Source organism: Cheilinus undulatus, linkage group 6 (assembly GCF_018320785.1).
Source record: "Cheilinus undulatus linkage group 6, ASM1832078v1, whole genome shotgun sequence".
NCBI lineage: Eukaryota > Metazoa > Chordata > Actinopteri > Labriformes > Labridae > Cheilinus > Cheilinus undulatus.
Window position 1 is genome coordinate 7,060,707 of NC_054870.1, and position 19,310 is coordinate 7,080,016.

The 19,310-nt window shown below is 41.1% G+C and overlaps 1 protein-coding gene across 5 annotated transcripts in view; it reads right to left on the minus strand.

Annotated features, from left to right (window-relative positions):
• nfkb2 (nuclear factor of kappa light polypeptide gene enhancer in B-cells 2 (p49/p100)) overlaps window positions 1–19,310 on the minus strand; it is a 34,832-nt gene that overhangs the window by 1,990 nt on the left and 13,532 nt on the right. For all 5 annotated transcript variants that reach the window (XM_041789606.1, XM_041789608.1, XM_041789607.1 and 2 more), the window contains 19 exons: window positions 17,475–17,550; window positions 14,556–14,596; window positions 14,156–14,254; window positions 13,687–13,838; window positions 12,978–13,090; window positions 12,368–12,526; window positions 11,680–11,784; window positions 11,379–11,467; window positions 8,840–8,978; window positions 5,999–6,130; window positions 5,452–5,622; window positions 5,218–5,359; window positions 4,957–5,071; window positions 3,242–3,449; window positions 2,939–3,108; window positions 2,755–2,857; window positions 2,258–2,433; window positions 1,938–2,013; window positions 1,646–1,815 (listed from right to left, as the gene is read on the minus strand). In XM_041789606.1, the coding sequence (XP_041645540.1) occupies window positions 1,646–1,815; window positions 1,938–2,013; window positions 2,258–2,433; window positions 2,755–2,857; window positions 2,939–3,108; window positions 3,242–3,449; window positions 4,957–5,071; window positions 5,218–5,359; window positions 5,452–5,622; window positions 5,999–6,130; window positions 8,840–8,978; window positions 11,379–11,467; window positions 11,680–11,784; window positions 12,368–12,526; window positions 12,978–13,090; window positions 13,687–13,838; window positions 14,156–14,254; window positions 14,556–14,596; window positions 17,475–17,550 (2,436 nt within the window). The remainder of the gene's footprint in view (window positions 1–1,645; window positions 1,816–1,937; window positions 2,014–2,257; window positions 2,434–2,754; window positions 2,858–2,938; window positions 3,109–3,241; window positions 3,450–4,956; window positions 5,072–5,217; window positions 5,360–5,451; window positions 5,623–5,998; window positions 6,131–8,839; window positions 8,979–11,378; window positions 11,468–11,679; window positions 11,785–12,367; window positions 12,527–12,977; window positions 13,091–13,686; window positions 13,839–14,155; window positions 14,255–14,555; window positions 14,597–17,474; window positions 17,551–19,310) is intronic.

The window sequence follows — 19,310 nt, forward strand, 5'->3', positions numbered from 1 at the left end:
CTTAATGGTTCTGTTATCTGACTTAAAACACCTGTTTAAGGCACCTGGATAAAAACACGTCTTGGAGTGACAACCAATCACAACTCAGATAACAGCCCACACATCACTGGACTTGTTTGTTATGGCTTGTTTACATCCATATTTATGACAACAGGAGGGAGAAAAGCTGTTATTAGAGGCGCTTGCATCTTACCTCATGGCTATGAGGTTAGCGGCCCCATTATAAGAACAGATATATATCAGCAATCTTTCCTTTTTGTTGACTGTCCTTAGTTGGTAGCTTTAAGAAAAGTTGCCAAATATGGCCTACTGTTTATCAAATATGGATATTTAAGACCCACAACATCCTCAGCTTTACCAACATTCCATCCTCTGCCTTTAACGATGTCAGCCTTTAAAGCCTCTAAACTGCTTCAGAAAGATTTCAGAGAGACGATGTCATCAAAGCTTATAAAACATTCCATGCTTATAAAACATTCCATTTTTTCTTTTACAAAACGATGATACAATCCTTTGAAGCTTTTAAAACATTCCATACTTGCCTTCAAAGATGATATAATCTTCTTAAGCTTTCACAACATTTCATCCTTGCCTCCAAAGATCATGTCATTTAAAGATAATATCCTCGTCTGAAATGTTTAAAACATTCCATCCTTGTCTTTAAAGATGATGCCATTAAAGTTTATAAAACATTCCATCATTGCTTTCAAAGATGATGTCATCCTTTAAAGTTTTAAAAATATTCCATTCTTGCCTTTACAGATATCAGTGCTCATTAAACATTGCATCTTTTCTTTCAAAAAGATGATGCCATCCTTTGAAGCTTTTAAAACATACCATCTTTGCCTCCAAAGCTTTTACAACATTCCACCTTGCCTCCAAAGATGATGGCATTTAAAGATAATGTCCTCTTCTGAATTTTTTTTAGACCTTCCAACCTTGCCTTTACAGATGATATCATCCTTTAAAGCTTTTAAAACATTTAATTCAATTCATTGAGTTTTAGTGGTAATAACACATCAGTTTGAATTGACAAATCAGTTAACTTATGAATGTATAAATGATTAATTTTTACGTTCTAACAAAACAATGATAGCAGTGTTATTACCTCCGCCAAGAAGGCTATGCGATCAGGAGGGTTAGTTTGTTTGCTTGTTAGTTAGTTTGTTAGCAACATAACTCAAAAAGTTATGGACGGATTTTGATGAAATTTTCAGGATATGTCAGAAATGGCATAAGGAAGAACTAATTAGATTTTGGGAGTGATCCGGATCACCGTCTGGATCCAGGAACTTTTGAAGGATTCTGTACTATTGGGAGATAGGGCTAATGGTGGAGGTCTGTGCTGTTTGAGTGCTTTTCTAGTTAGTAATGGAATCTATAGAAAAAAATTGAATCTTATCTTATGAAACATTCTATCCTTGCCTTTAAAGATGATGTCATCCTCTAAAGCTGTTAAAAAATTCAATCCTGGCCTTTGATGATGTCATCAGATCTTACGAAACATTTCATCCTTGTCTTTTAATGCGGGCCAGTCTAGACCCGCAGCTTTTGTCCACATTAAGGATTCCCAGTTGGTATCTGGATGCCCAGAACAGATGTTAATCTATAATCATTTAAAACGGGGTCTTGGCTGTGGCGCTACCTTGTAGTGCTGCAGCAGCTGGTGGCACGGCGTCGCACTGTCCTGGTAAAGATGAGTAAGCGTCATCATCCCCAGCTTCTCCGCCAGTTTCATCCACGAAACGTCTCCAACACTCAGCACCTCCACTAGTCGGGACAGCGTGTCCTCATCCAGACCCGAAGCCTCCACCTCTGAAATGCCAATACGCCGTTCATTAGACCATTCCGCCATTTCTATGGTTAATGTTTGCTTTGATATTTGATATGATATATATCGTTAGCTAACAGCTCTTAGAGCAGCGTTTTAGACAAACCTTCACTGCTGCTCGCTCTCATCTTCTTACTACTGTGACGACTCGACCTAGGACTGGAGCTCAACAGATTCCTCACCTAAGGAGACAAGGAGAGGAGACAAGGAGAAAAGGCAAAGAAAGGAGGCAAAGGAAGTAAGAGAGGGGGCATTAGAGAAGGAGATGAGGAAGAAAGACAGGGAGAAGAAAAGAGAACATGAGGGGCCAAATAGAGATGGGGAGGCTAAGGACAGCATCCTCAAAACTGAATGATTTCTACATCTCCTTAATTAGCTGAAATTTGAATTTAGTAGGCCTTTCTCTCCACAGGATTGATTAGTCACCTTCTGACATCTGGCGAGATCCAGGGGGGTGTGTCCTCCTGCAGGTCTCTTGCGCGGGTTGACTGGCGGCGAGGCAGTGTCTCTTTCCTTGACCTTCTCTATGATTGGTTCATCCTCTTCGTCTGAAGACGAGCTGAAAAAGAGTGGCTCGTCGTTCTCCACATTCTTATCAGCGCCTAAAGCACAGAACCATGAGGTTAGTCATGCTCTCCATAGGTCTGAGTCTGTTTCAGGGAAAAGTCAGATGTTCAGACGACATCTTCTACCTAATAACGTAGAGATTCTCTCTAGACTTTAGATAAATTAAGATCGAAAAATCAGATGTTTGGATGCGTCTTCTACCTAAATACGTCGAATAGATTTTCTCTAGACTTTTGTCAGGGATAAATAAAGATATTTCTTAACTCTCATGAATATCTGTATATATCAAATCCAAGCTGAGATCTGATTTAGACCCTGGTTTTTCTCCGTCCGAACTTAACAGGCAATTTTCTGACCTGCGGCGATGAGCATGGAGCAGAGCGTCGGAGAACCCAGACTGGCGGCCAGGTGTAGCGCTGTGTTTCCTCCAAATGTGCTGGCGTTAACGTCGGCCTTCAGCTGGTGATGACACAAAAAAAGTGAGCCTTACTATGTGGTGATTGGACGACGACCAGTGTGGGTGTTGTTTCTGCGTCTTACCTCGGTGATGAGTGTGCACGCCACTTTAAAAAGGTTCTCTTTGACAGCAAGGTGGAGCGCAGTGTTCCCACTTTTCTGCTCAGGAGCATTGATTTTGGCTCCGCCCTCCACCAGCAGACGGAGGCAGCGCTCACCATCCCTCCTCACAGCCAGGTGGAGAGGGTGGAGACCTGAAACCAGGTCAAACACATTAACACTGTACTTCCTGTTCATTGCTTCCTGTTATTGAGCTGTTTCTGTTTTACAGTCGACAGCCAATCATCTTATATTCCTTAACAAACTTGACCACGCCCCCTCTCTCACCATGGAAGTCGGGTGTGTTCACCAGGTTGGTGTGGCGTTCTCCCAGGTGAGCCAGCAGGGGGCGTAGCGTGGTGTGATCTCCTGCCAGGGCTGCTAGGTGTAGCGGACTGCGGCCATCTTTGTCCACCAGGCTGGGGTCGGCCCCCGCCCTCAGCAGCACCTCGACCACCTTCACCTGGCGGGTTATCACAGCCAGGTGGAGTGGCGTCTGCAGAGACAACAGGAAGTGATGTCATCACAGTGAAGGGTCATGGTAGGTAACTAGCCATTACCAGCTGAGCTAACAGTACTAATGGTTCAGTAGATTTGCCTTGCTGTTAGCTTTGATTAGCCTGGTGAGGCCGCTAACTGTGAGCTTCATTGTTACTGTACATTGTTGTGATGCTAGGTTAGTTAGCAAGGGGCTAACATTAGCTCTGTTGAAGAGTTATCTATGCTAAGCTTATTTTTAAGGTGTCTACATATTTACAGTTAAGTTTGCATTTTTTACCTTTCTATGCCTCAGTAAGGAATGACTTCCTGTTTAAGCTGGTTAGCTGTGTTAGCATGTGTTACCTGTTACAAGTAGCTCACCTGCCTTCTTTTAAGCTCCATGTCCCAAATCCAAACAAAAACATCTAGAGAATACCAAAAGCCACTCAGATTTATTGAAAGTCGTAACCACATCTGAAGTCCTAAGCTTTAAATGTCTCGTCCTAAACGAGCCATTTGAATTTTTTCATAAAGTTAGCTAATAGCCCTTCTGTTTCCCTTAAACTTCAGAGTAGAAAGGATTCCAGAAACAACAATTTAACTGCCATCTAACACTGCCTGCTAACTCTAACCAGAGCAAGTTAGCCTCAATTCACTGATCTATTTGCAGAATCACATATCAGACAAACTGGTTAATTCAGACCAGATGATTTTTGGCACTTTCCAAATAACAAACACACCTGGTCAGGTGTAGCTAATTTAAATTTAGGCTGAGTACTGACATCTTGATGATGATGTTGGGAATCTGCCATGTGGTGGATTTCATGAAACAAAGACCTAGCCTAAATGGCAGTGGGAGAGAAACTTGGAGGGAAACTTGCATACAATCGGCAAATACTCCCAGTAGGACTCATGTTCCCAGAAGGACTCATCTTCCCAGTAAGACTCATTTTCCCAGTAGCCCTTGCAGCAGACCATAATCTCCTCTTTGATAGGAGGAGACTGCAGGGGGTGCAATGGTTTTCCCAGCTTCACCCTAAAGTTCACTAAAAGTCAGCCATCGGCCGGTCGAGTACAAAAGTTTCTTTCTTTCCTTTGGCATCATCTGGACAGGATTGCTGCAGAAAGCCCACCATTATCCAAGGAAGGATAACTCTTCTCCTGCCTCAGAAAGACGATACAAGCCCTGCCCTCATCCTGAAGCTCAATCTTGACGCCAAGAGACTTTTAACTTGCTGGAACCATGGAAGGAATATTAGTGGACTGACCTATGCTCACTTCTTGATGTGTTGGACATCAGATTCTAATCACACTAGAGACTTTGATCTGGGCAGAAACAGCTGTAGCAAGTGTTGATTTTTTGCTGTGTACATTTATGTCCATTACAGTGCATTAGCCTACACAAACACTAGTGCGACTGCTATAATCAAAGTCCATATTGATGTCATAATGATGACATATTGATGATGTGTTGATGATATGTTTGTGGCAGTGGGTCAGACGGTTAGCTCAAAGTCACCTACCTGCTGCAGGTGGTTGGCGATGTTGATGGCGTTCTGCTGCTGACTGCTGAGCAGTGTGTGGATGAGTTGCTGGATCACACTTGTTTGCTGATGGATGATGGCGAGGTGCAAAGGACTGTGGGAAAACATTCCATCAGAACAATCTTTATATTAATCTAACCAATGTCAGAAGTACCAGAATCAGAGGTTAATCTGGATTAAACTTCATTTAAGTCGTCATCATTCTGGTCTTAGTCTTGTCAAAGCTGGGTAAAGACTCACGTGTCTCCGTTGCCATCTTGGACGCCACAGAGATGTCTCTGGATGGCCAGAAGGACCCTGGGGTCTCCAGTGGTGCAGTACTGCAGAAGAGCGGCTGCGGTGTGTCTGGCGCTCTGAGATGCTCTGCTGTGGAGTGCTGCAGCTGAAACAGGAAGTAGAATGGCGCCATTAACACCACGTCTACTAACCACTTTCCTAACAACGCCAGGTGCTGCTTCGTTAATTGCCGTTTACCGAGCTGAATCAGCTGCTGCTGTAGAGGTGAAGCTGTCTGACTAACACCTGTCTGTGGGGCGGAGCCTAACATTGGAGCGCCTCCCCCTCCTCCAAAGCCTGTGAAACCACCTGTGAAGAAGCTTCCACCCCCTCCACCAGCACCATTCATCTGCTGGTTATACTGGAAACCTGCAGGAAAAAACAGGAGGAAGTCAGCTCAGACTGGACTGCTTTACATCACTGATAAAATAATAATTACACTAGAGTACTAGACTGGTAGTGTGTTTAATATGATTTTAATTAAAGCATTTCCTTTTTTTTTGGCTCTTTAATAAAATAAAACAGATTAGAAACAGATAAAGTTATATATAAACAAGAGAACTACCCCTTATCTTTTAAATATGGCTGTCATAAAGCTCAGACTGTGTAGATGTAGTGAAGGTCCACTCTCATTGGCTCCAGCTATAGAGTAATAATAGTGATGTGATGAATTAATCGTGTCTGTGGTCTTTTAGTTTTTTCTGTGTATTTGTTTTAACCCTGAAGGTTGACTAAAAATCCCCACCTCCTCCTCCTCCTCCTCCTGCTCCTCCTCCATAACCTCCGGCACCTCCTCGCCCTCCTCCTCCTCCGTTCCAGGAGCCGGTCTGACAGTGAGGCAGAGGTTTCTGCTTCTTCCTCAGAACCTCCTCTTTGTCTGCAGAGCAGAGGGTCAAAGGTCAGAGATGGTGTTAAAGGAAAAGTGACACTGGAAACAGGCTACTGTTATTGACATTTCCCTTCCTGAGCTTGCCGTGTGGTGAACAAGTGAACGATGTGAGTGGGTGAACATCTGAAACTCCACATGCCAACGTTTCCACCGGGGGAAACTCCAGTATAACCGTGACCTTAAACACCCATCAGCCTTCCTGATGGGGATTTACAGGTTAAAACCTCCTCGGGTACAGATGATGACTAGATTTTTTTTATGAAGTATTTCCCAAAGGCTGCTAAACAGAGCAAGTATTTTTAACCCAGCTTTTCTTAACATCCTAGTTTTATTTTGGATTCTAACATCATTTTTAAAAAATTATTTGACAAAAACCAACCACTAGCGGGGTCTAAATTCTTGGTTCTTAACTGGTCCAGCCTCAGGACTCACCAGTTTCTTCAATGACAAGTTGCAACTCAAATTTCCAGAAATGTTTAACAATGCATGTTTATTCTAATGAATAACATTACAGTTTGGATCTTGAATGGAACAAAATACAAAACTGACACATTTAACACCCCATTTCCCCACAATTACTGGCAAACTCTGGCCAATTTCGAGAAATCTTGCGAAATTACCTCACAAGAGTGGGAGAAGCAGTTTTGCTATTGCATGATTATCAGATAAGTGGGTTGAAATATTAAAGAAAATATGTAAATTTACCTAAATTTACCTAAATTTTGCATAGATGCATGTCCTCCAAGGACTTTTCAAAGACTTTATGCCTTTTTTCCAGACACACATTCACGACCTACTGAAAACAGCTCTGCTTACCAACTGTTGGGTCCCGACCTACAGTTGAAAAACACTAGTCCAAACGATGATGATCCCCCTGATGCTAATAGTTGGTTGTGCCTCCTTTTTGCTGGATAACAGCCTGCAGTTGTTTGTTGTAGTTTTAGTCTCCTTAAGAATCCCAGCCCATTCTTCTTCGGCCAATCTCTCAGGCTCCTCCAGATTTGATGGGCTTCTGGCACGGACCTGACCTGACACACCAGATGGATTTGTTTCACACATCCATTGACGGCGTTTGGAAAAGAGCAGAGCCTTTGAAAAAAAACTTGGATGGTGACTGAACGTTCTGTCTGTCACATCTTTACATGACGAATTAACTCCATAGAAAGCTGCATAATGCGAACCATGGCGACTGTAGACATGTCAGTACACACCTTTTGTCATTTTTGAAAAGAAAACAACTCAATGCTGTTCTTTGTTCTTCTTTTAATGAAAAAATGTTCTGATAAAACTTACGCTTTACCAGCATCCACGTTAATGTCTTCAGTCATAATTGCACCGGCCTCTTCTCGCTGTTTGCTTACGTCATGACTCTGCCGTGCCTGAAAGTACTGCCCTCAACGCTGATTGGTCCTGTCACTTTCTAACCAGGCCCAGACAGTTCAGATGGGAGCTTTGCAAGATGGATTTGCCAGCAAGAAACACCGGGCGAATCCATCTGATTTGCACTGTTAGCATGGACCTTGGTCTTCAGTTCCCCCCAAAAATTATGGGATTCAAGTCAGGGCTTTGGTCAGGACAGTCAATAAGGTTGACTTTGGTCTTCTGAGGGTAGTTCTTCACCAGAAGCGACATACTGTATGTTTTGGGTTGTTGTTGTGTTGGAAGACAAAGTGATGACCCAGACCCAGTTTTGTTGCTGACTGCTTCAGGTTTTCTTTCAAAATCTTTACATTTCCTTCTTTCTTCATGATTCCTTCCACTTTTACCAGATTCCCAGTTCCAGATGCACTGAAGCATCCCCACAGCATAATCCTCCCACCACCATGTTTTACTGTGGGGACAGTGTTCTTTGGGTGATACGCCTCGCCCTTCTATCTCCAAACATAAGCAATGTCTCTATGGCCAAAGAGCTCTAGTTTGATCTCATCTGACCAAAGGACACGCTTCCTGTGTTCATAATCCTTCTCCAGGTTGTCCTTAGCAGACTTCAGTCTGGCTTGAAGGTTTCTCTTCTGCAGAAATGGACTTTATCTTGGTCTGTTCCTGTGCAGGGCTCCTGTGCCTTCTTTGAGACTACAATTCCTGACCAAGCTAAATCATTCACTAGTGTCTCTGCAGTCTTTCTGGGGTCTTCAGACACATCTCTCACTAGTTTTCTTTCCAGACTGCTTGACATCTTTCTCCTCCTACCTCTGCCAGGCATGTTCTGGACTGTGTGGCTCTCTTTGAATTTCTTGATTATACTGCTCACTCAATTTCTTGACTCTTGGAAATGCTGTGATAACTTTGAAGATCCTTCTCCTGCTTTGTGAGCATAAGCAATTCTCTTTCTCAAGTCTAAACTGATTTATTTGTTTTCCCATGATGCTTTCTCCAGTGGAAGCACAAACCCCTGAAGTTTGTAAACTGTGTGGAAATGTAAAGATAACCCCCAGTTTAACTTGATTTTACAAGTTTTGAGCATTACAATGTTAAAGACCATCATTGAACAACAGCGGTTATCATTTAGATCCTGGTAGTTTTTGATTTTTGTCAAAAGATTTAGTTTAAAATGATGTTAGCATCAAAAATAAAACTAGTATATTTGGAGAAGCGGAGTTAAAAATTCCTTGTTCTGTTTAACAGCAACTGGGAAATATCTGTATATCAGTAATCTGTATATCAGTCGCTAACCCTGGCACCATGAAGGGGACTCACCTTGAACCTGGGGGATGTAGGTGAACGGTTTTGGGTCGCTGCTGTCGCCGGCCTTTTTCCTCTTCAGCTGAAGGAAGACGGTGACGGGACGCTCGATCTCCGCTTTGTGGTACGGCGGGGTTTTGAACACGATGGCGTACTAAAGATAGGAAGTAGAGTTTAAAGTCTGAATGAGATAAACGCTGATCAGAGGTCAGCACAGACTCAAACTAAAAGCTCTTCTTAAAAAGCCCAGTTCAGACTAAAGATTTGTGACGTGATTAGACAATTTTAAAACGCTGCTGGGGACGATAACAGTGGTCTGAACCGGGACGTTGCAATTCACATCAAGCCGTATGATGTAGTCACCAGCGATTCAGCTTGTCAAGTCGCAGACAGATGGTTTTAGAATGTCACAATCAGATAAATGTGAAAAGGAGAAATATAAATCTTGTTTTGAGGGCTTTCTTTGGATAATCATGCAATTTATTTTGGAAATTACATCATGATTACATCTATCTTTTATAATCAATCATCATCAACACTAGGGGCTGAGTCGACTAGTCGACTTTACTGCTGTGTGATGACTCTTTTTGCTTGAAGGTGACTAGTCACTCATCACAAGACCAGACATTTACAATGCCTAATGTGCAGCTCTTTTTCACTGATTGAGGTTGACTGAGGTTTTAGATACTGTAGACCACAGTCTGATAAATGTGCCTCATCACATTGTCATGTCTTACCAAGCATCATCATGGTTTGTCAACTATTTGATTGGAAATGTGTTCAGATGGCTGGATCCACCTCTTTCTTTTCTGAAGGTCCTAAAGACGTGTCTCAGGATTCAGTCTTAAGACCTATTTTATTCTCTATTTATGTCAACAATCTGTGTGAAAACTTATCAAATGCCTCAAATTATTTTAAGCAGACCATTATTTTAGTTTTTGTTAATAAATGTTACAGGCCTTTGAGTTTTTAATCTGCTGTAAGTGTTTTTCAGTCTTGTCTTACTTAGTTACTTTCCCAGTCTTAGTCTTAAATGCTAATAAAACCAAATTCATGGTCAATACAAGTTCAAATACAATTGAGTTACCAGGGAACATCCCATCAGTTTTAATACACAAGGCTGACCTACTGATCTAGTTTCAAAACTATAAATATCTGTGTTTTCTTTGTGATCTGAGCAATACTAAAGGGCATTTTATATGTGACCTTAGGTCTAAATGGGTTAAATAACAGCTAAATCAACATAAAATAAAACAACGGACACCAAGAATATGGCAGGTAAAGCATATAATGTCCCACTCTAGAAATTGTGACAGTGCATCAGGGTTGTTTTTGTAAATTCTATGTTATATACCATATAGTTGTTCGCACTCACACCAAAATGTTAGTAAGCTGCCTGTTGTTAGGAGTATAGGGATTATGATTTGCTAAATACATAATATGCGAAATATAATATGATATATATATGAAAACATATGTATGATAAAATGCTACACATTATCATACACAGGTCATACATGAACAAATGCAGTAATGTGCCAATGGTAGAGACAGATTTATCGTGTGGTTACTAAATAAATCACTTTTAAAGTGAGTAGCTGTTAGAGTCGCTACCATGGAAACAATGCATCGTCTCCGTCAGTCACAGCAGTGTGCACTGGGAGGAGTTTAGAACGTCTCAAAGTGGAACGCTGCAAGCAGCTTGAAGTTTCAACTCAAATCTTTGGTCTGACCTTGGCTTAACAGATCATTACAACAGAATTTATCAGATAAAAGCTCTGAACAGGACTGATGGATCTCATTTTCACCTACACTAAACATCTGAGATGGAGCTCTGTGTAAATTAGAGATTAATCTCATTAATGATGATTAACAAATGTCAATAATTAGTGCATTAATTATGTTATTCATAATTAATCTCATGCTTAAATGTCTCTTTCAGCACACTTTGGTTAACCATCAGCGTCTCCCTGATTAAGAGAAAACTAGAGCCTCCAGCCTTCATTTACAGCAGGGGTGTCCAAACTATGGCCTGGAGGCTGAATGCGGCCCATGGTTCATGTTTGATCGGCCCACGGCAAGTTCTAATGATTACATGGAACATGGCCCCCACCGGAGCATGAGGCTTGTGATTGACTGTATCAAACTTCTTAGGTTCAGCACCAGGGGGCGCTGCTGTGCTTATTCTGAATTTATTGATGGGCCTTTTCATGATTGAACTGAGACAACACTGTACATGGTAACCAAAATAATAATAGGGATATCTGTCTATATAATGCCCTTATTGATTAGATCTGTTTTAGGAGTTCAGACTATCCCAGACTGGATTTACAGGCTGTTCCTCTCTGCAGGACGGAACACATAAATAAAGAGTGGATCCCCGTCTGCAGACACCGCTACACCTCTGCTGTAATGTTGACTCAGTAGAGTTGGTACTGGCCTCTCTGCCAACATTCTCCTCCTTTAGAGCTGACCGTCTGTTGTTATGAACCAGATCAGTCTGACTCGGTCTCTCCCTCCAAGTTACCTCTCACAAAGACCCAAAGACACAGACCTGTTTGTGGACATCAGTGGGTGAGAAGTCCCCAAACGCCTCCCAGCATCCGTCCTCCTCGTCTTCGTAAAATCTGATCTCAATGTCATCTAGAACAGTCAGCACAGGGGCATGATGGGATATTTATCCAGCTTCCAGGTCAGAGTTTAGACCCTGGCCTGGCTCACAGTTTAAAATCATAAACTTGGTCTAAATCTCACTACAGAGGAAATCCTGTCCTAAACACCTTTCTTATTAATGTAGATTAATTTATCATCATTATTCTGTTAAAGGTATAAAAATTCAAATCAAGCGTCCCAACCTTTCTGAACTTTGTCACACAGCAGGAAGATCTCGTCTCCTCCGAGCACCGAGCCGCACGTCTTATCCATCCTGGAGATCTTCAGGTTAGAGGCATTGGGAGACTCTGCAGGCAGAACAGATCAGTGATGAGTTATTCAGATCAAAAATTTAGATCTGGTCCATTTTTGTCCAAATAAAAGTCACCGTGGTGTTAAGTAGACGCTGCAGAGATTAAAATAAGACAGATGTGTAGAATTAAATCCTAAAACACAGCTTTAAAGGGTCCATAACATACCAGAACTCCAGAGCTCATTTTAACATCCTGAGATCATGACTTATTGATTTTTCTTTAATCTTTCCATTCAAACCTGCTGTAATCTGCCTCCTTGTTCTTAGATTTTCATTTTTTCCTCTAAATGTCTGTTTGATCTCAAATCTTTAGTTCAAAGTTCAAAATATGCTTTAATGGCATGAATGGTTAAAACCTTTGTTGCCAAAGCTGAGTACATAAACAAAACAAAACAAATAATAATAATGACAATCACTATAACACAACTAATAATAATAAAATATTTACAAAAAAACAAAGTTATTGACATAAAGTAGGCATGGGAACTGAATTTTTTCTTCCAGGGCAGCCCTGCTACGACTAATACGGCGTCAAAGTGGATGCTAGGGTTCTCTAGGGTTCCTCTGTCTGGACTCACTGCTGTCGTAGATGGGGTTAGAGACCACGGGTTTAAGCGCTCTGGTGAAGCCCCCGTTACTGTCCTGCAGGTAGGCGGTGAACTTCAAGCGGACGATGTTCAGGTCCATCACCTTTCCCAGCTCCTTGGCCTCCTTCAGAATGGAGTTCTCCTCTGAATCTGAGGAACAGACACGTAGAGAACAGTTCTGAAGGTTTTCAAAGATCTCAACAGAGAGACAAGGCTGCAAAAAGGACCTGAATTTCATTAACACAAACAGGACGTCTTGAATGTTCTCTGTCTGAATGTTCTCTGACTGTTCTTTGTCTGAATGTTCTCTGAATGTTCTCTGTCTGAATGTTCTCTGCCTGAATGTTCTCTGTCTGGATGTTCTCTGTCTGGATGTTCTCTGTCTGAATGTTCTCTGTCTGGATGTTCTCTGTCTGGATGTTCTCTGTCTGGATGTTCTCTGTCTGGATGTTCTCTATCTGGATGTTCTTTGTCTGGATGTTCTCTGTCTGGATGTTCTCTGTCTGGATGTCTCTGTCTGGATGTTTTCTGTCTGAATGTTCTCTATCTTGATGTTCTCCACAGTGACATTCTTGCAGAGCGACAGATAAGCTGGGTTTACCTGTGATGTGGCAGTGAGCTCCTTTCTGTCTCCGCCTCTCGTCTCTCAGCCTCCGACTCAAAACGTCCACGACGCCCTTCTTTGTTACATGGAGGATCCCCAGGTTACTGAAGCTACAGGAAAGACATCACCATGGCTAAAATTAACTTCATTTCAAAACCAGAATGGACCGATGCTTCAGTTAGAGTCTGACTAACCATCCATCAACAAGGACAGAAAAAAACTCAATAAAATACATCATACATATCACACAAAAAAAATGATAAATATATGTAGTTATCTGTCTATAGAGACTGAAGTGTCTTTAGTGAATACAGCAATACATTTCCACTCAGAAACTGTTGACACCTACACCACTGTCATAGTACTTTTTGGTTTTCAACATGAGAATTCCTTCTAATGACACTGCCACTTCTTACTCAATCATTTGAGCATTAAAAGCTTTCCGTTTCATTTGAATAATCACTTGAACATATTTTCTGAGGCTGACGGTGTGTGCTTCCTCGACTTCCTCTTTGGACATTTTTTTGTCGATGAGTCACGCTGTTCTGACGAGGAATAAAACATAAAAACTTTCCTCCCACTCTTCTTGGAACTTTTGTTTTGATGAATTAATGTCTCAGGGGAATCTGCTCTAGTTACTTTGATGATTGCAATGATGATGAAATGATTGCAGGTGTTCTGAACAGTGATCTGATTGGATACTGACGAGGCTGTGAGGTCATTGGGGCCGATGTCCAGCGTGCAGGTGCCGTTCTCGGTGCAGTGGCGTCCAACCAGGCTGTGAGCATGAACTCGAGGGGGGTCGGTGTGGGTCACCAGCTGGACCTCGACCCGGGCATGGCCCACGTAGTTGTTGATCTGGAAACACAAAGAAGATGTAAGAATGGATCAATAAACAAAGCTTAAACACTGATGTGAAGGTGTGAGAATGGCTGGTTTCATATTAGAGTGAGGCACTGGAGGGTTAGTTATGACTGAGACAGAAACACCAGAGGACAGGAAGAGCTGCTTCACCTAAAACAACAGGGATTAACATGACTATACAATGACTATTCATGTTATCCTTAATAACATTAACTAGAAACTCATCAGGAACTAGAAATTCGTCCTTGTACGCGATGAGAAAGAGGCAGAGGATGTTGAGGGGAGATTTAAGATGACAGTGTGTTACCCACCTTTACTGTTGGGTACGTTCTTCGGTTCTTCTCACTGGAGGCCCCTGGGAGCCCACCATGGGAGGGACCCTCACACTCATAACGGAAACGAAACCCTCTCTGGGAACAAAGAGCGTTACTGAGGGTGAGTTCATCAGGTTCATCTCTGTCTTTGTGTTTGAGATAATAGGAATGTGATGATAAAAATAAACATGATACAAAACATATAAAATATATAAATAAATATGCAAACAGCATGCAAACATGAGTGGACCCAACATTGATCCCAGTGGAACACCGCTGTGTAAAACCACAGCTGACTCCTGCTTTGTCTTTTCCATGCATGAATTTCCTTCCAAGAGTCAGGCTGAAACTGCTTTAATAGAATCAGTAAATTCAGGAAGTCACACGACGTCCTCACCTGTTTAGGCTCCTCGATGATTTGAATGTATGGACCATGAGCTGAAACAAAAGAGAAAAAAAAGGAAGTTTTAGTTCATGTCTCCATAAAAACCTTTAGTTCACCTGTCTGTCATCTGAGACTTGAAGATTTCTGGATTTTACTCTTCTTTTGTTATTGTTTATGAGCAACAGGACTTTCTACGGCAAGTAATAAGGAACTCACAGGTATTTCCCCACTGTCTAACTCCTTGAGAGTGGGGCTCTACCTTTCTGAGGACATTTTAGTCACCTTCTGCAGAAAAATGACGCTACCCTGGTAATAAAAGAAGTTTTCAGGTTGGACTCCCCTCATAGTGCAATCTCATCTGGGAATCTTCAGAACAATCATGGGTCGGATTTTCAGTAAAGGTGTCTGAATGTCTCAGAGCTGGTTTCCAGGTAAGACTGAGGCATTAAAAAAGGTGTCATGAGGGTGCGTAAACCCCCTTTCTTTAGGCTCCGATACTGAGGACAGCGGATCCAACTGTACAAGGTTTGAGACACCCCTGGGAACATAGGAGACCCCTTAACATTCCATTATTCTGAAATGTTCCAAGGATATCATACTCTTGAGCTGAGGTTCTCAACTGGTGGGTCGGGACCCAAAAATCTGTTTTTCCATGATAACAAGTTCATTTGAGTCATCTTCTTGAGTTTTGAACCTGTTCAATTTGGGTTAAAAATAGTTCTCTTATTCTGATTATTTAGTATCTCAAAAAGAAAACATCAAAAATGGACACCTTATCATGGAAGAAAATACAATATATGGTTACATGCTACTGCTACACAATTAATCTAATTGCAAGTGCAAGACTATCAGGCTGTGCAATTACATAACCGCAGAAAAGGAGGCAAAATATCTGCATATTAAATGAAAGCATGTTAAATGTTTGCAAAAAAAGCATGCTGAAGGCTTATTAGTTTGCAGTGGTGCCACCATTATGCTTTGTAGAAGAACCTTTATTTTTAAAGAAGAAAAAAACATTTTTATATTTTGAAAGCAATACTGTAAAAACTTCAGGGTTTTTTATGCTTCTTAATTACATTTTGAACTGAGAAAAACATACTTCAGAACTAATATTATTCTCTGCATTTTCTAGGATAACCAAGCACAAAGACTTGTGATACCATTTATAAATTTGATTAAAAACATCACTATATTGTCTACTATGATACACCCTTCAATATTCATTGTTCAACCAATTTGAATTAAGTCATGATTGCTAATTAGGGAGACTGTGGTGGGTCCTGAGGCAAGACCAGTTGAGAACCACTGATCTAGAGCAGTGGTTCGGGACCTAAAAGTGGGTCACGAAGTTCTTTCTACTGGGTCGCGAATGTATGCAGGGGGAAAAAGATGTGACAAAACTCTATCTACGGACGCCTTAAGTGGACATGCAGTAATTTCTTTCTTTTTTTTGTTTTTTTAGGTTTTCCTATGATTATGAGTAAAACTAAGTGTTTCTCTCAACATTTCTACCAATTTATCTCCCTTTTGTTGGAATATAAATCTAGTTTACCCAAGACAACAAGGAAATTCTAAGAGAAATTACCAAACATCTATGCTATCTCTGGAAAATGGAGTAAAATAATAATTTCTAACGTGTGTTAGTCCCGTCTTTTTGTTCAACAAGTGTTTTCTATTTAAAGTCAAAACATCAACATTTTTTGGAGTTTTCTTATGTCTTCATGGTGTAATGGTAGCCAAGAATACTGACTGATGACTTTCATGGAATTAATGTGTTTTGTTTTGTTTTTTTTTTTTATTTGGGTCATGATTTCTCTTAAGGAGGATGTGGTGGGTCCTGATGCCTGACCAGTTGAGAACCACTGGTCTAGAGAACATACATGGTCTATCTGCTCTGGATTTACATAATTTATTTAGCTCAACAGAATGAACTCTGAACAATAATGTTAAAGTCATAAAAAGGGTTGAATGCTAGAGCATCTTCATTTTGAAAGGTCACTGATGGTTTTAGGCAGAGGTGGAAAAAGTAACAGACTGTTGTACTCGAGTTAAAGTAAAGTTACTTTGGTTAAAATTAACTTAAGTAGAAGTAAAATTACTTGTTGATAAATCTATTCAAGTAAAAAGTAAGTCATTTAAAGTTTACTCAGAGTATTGAGTACTGACAAGAGAATATGGCTCTACAACAAGGCTGTTTATTATAAGGAGTGACTTCACCTACAGTCAAACACAAAAGCTGTTTTGGGGTCATTCCCTTGCTATTTGCTACTGACTGTCATGTGTTGTGGAAGTCAACTTGTTCCATTTTCTTGTTGTTGAAAGAAAGCTTAGACCTCCTTGTTTTGGCTTTAAGTGTTTATTTTTCACTCACTTCATGTTTTTTAAAATGTAGTGAAGTACAGTGATTCCCCTAAAATATACTTAAGTAAAAGCAAAATTACTGATTTTAAAAAGTACTCAAAAAACACAAGTACATGAAAAAACCACTCAAGTACAGTAGATTGAGTGAATGAAATTAATTTCATTCTACCCTGGGTTTTAGGAGACACGACTGTCTGAGTGATACCAAAGGAACTAAATGTGGGTTCAAATCAGAGACCAGGACCCGGATCTGAATACACCTGACCCCAAAGTCGGGCTCCTATTCCTCTGATCACAAGCACTCAGGCACTGCATCCAAGTCTACTTGAAGACACAGTCTCGAATGTGGACTCGGACACAGGAGATGAGAACGCAACCGTACCAAAGATGATGTCACCAAAACATACATCTTTAAAAAGACAAACTCTGACAGTCACTGATGTAAGCACAGACCAGCAGGTGGAGAAGAGGGAGAGGAGGGAACCGTGCTCAGGTATGGTTCTGAAACAATCCTGTCTAATGTGAATGCAACCTGAAACGAGGAATGTTCCACATCCTTAGCGTGCGTACCTGTCTCGGGTATGTAGGGTTCTGTCTTGATGTCCACAGGAGGAATGTAGTCGTACTGCATCAAATTCATCTGCAGCTAAAGAAGAAGCAGAAGAGGAAAATCAGGGTCTCTGACAATAAATGAACATTTTCTTTTTAAAAATAAAACCTTAGAGTTTGGATGAGGTCACACCCGATTAATCAGGTTCTTGTTCTCAATATTTTTGCCGCTGTGTTGATTGCAGCATTCATTTCTTTGACTATGAGTTTTACATTAACAGCATAGTAACATGGAGTGAGTTTAATATGGCAAGATATCTGCAATAAATGCTCTAGTATGCTGTTTTTGTGATATAATTAAAATCCTACAGATGTTATTGATATTCAGTTATATTCACAGATCAGTGAAAAAGAATCTCCACTTCCTGATTTTTTATTTTTTGTCTCACTTAAATGTCTCCGATCATCAAACATCAAAGATAACCAGAGTAAATACAAAGGTCAGTTTTTAAATGAAGACTCAATTATTAAGGGAAAAAGCCATCCAAACCTACCTGCCCCCCTAAACCTAATAACTGGTTGTTCCATAGTTGGCAATTGAAAAAAAGTGAAAAGTGGGTGCCAACAAAGGACAGTCAACATAAGGGAAAGATTGTTGGTGTTCACTGCTGTATAAATATCATTGGGGAGGAATTTTATCCCACTCTACTTTGCAGAATTGTTGTAATTTAGCCACATTGGAGGGTTTTCCAGCATGAACAGCCTGTTTAAGGCCATGCCACAACATCTCAAGCAGGTTTAAGTCCAGGCTCTGACTTGCTCGGTCCAGAACCTTCATTCAGTGTTTTTAGTCCAGTCAGGGGTGGACTTGTTGGTGTGTTTGGGATCATAGTCTTGCTGCATAACCCAAGTGTGCTTGAGCTTGAGGGCATGAACTGATGGTCAGACATACACCTGCAGGATTTTCAGACAGAGAGCAGAATTCATGGGTCCATCAATTACAGCAAGTGGTCCAGGTCCTGGTCCAGACCATCACACTATCCCCACCATGTTTGATTGTTGTGGAATTATGTTCTTTTGATGAAATGCTGTGTTAGTTTTACTGCAGATAGGACGGGCTGCACACCTTCCACGGAGTTCAACTTTTGTCTAGTCAGTCCACAGGATGTTTTTCCAGAAGTCTTGGGGATCATCAGAATGTTTTTAGTCAAATGTGAGATGAGCCTTTATGTTGATTTTTGTCAGCCATGGTTTTGGTCTTGGAACTCTCCCATGATGCCATTTTTTGCCCAGTCTCTTTCTTGTTGTTGAATCATGAACTCTGACCTTAACTGAGTCAAGTGAAGCCTGCAGATCTTTAGATGTTGTTCTGGATTCTTTTGGGACCTCCTGGATGAGTCGTCCATGCGCTCTTGATGTCATTTTGGTTGGCCAGCCACTCCTGGGAAGGTTCACCACTGTTCCCAGTTTTCTCCATTTGTGGATAATGGCTCTCCCCATGGTTGACTGGAGTCTGAAAATCTTATAAATGTCTTTGTAACCCTTTCCAGACTGATAAATGTCAGCAAATTTGTTTCTCATCTGTTCTTTATGGAGCCATGGTGTGTTGCTTTCTGAGGTCTTGTAGCCTACCTCCCTTTGTCAGACAGGTTCTATTTAAGGTATTTCTGGATTCAACAGGTCTGGCAATGGTGGTTGACGACAGGACCACAGTTAAATTAGGATTTAACAAGGGGGCAATGACTTTTTCACAAAGGGCCAGGTATGTTTGGGTGGCGTTTTTCCCTTAATAAATGAAATCATCATTTAAAAACTGACGTTTGTATTTACTCAGGTTATCTTTGTCTAATATTAACA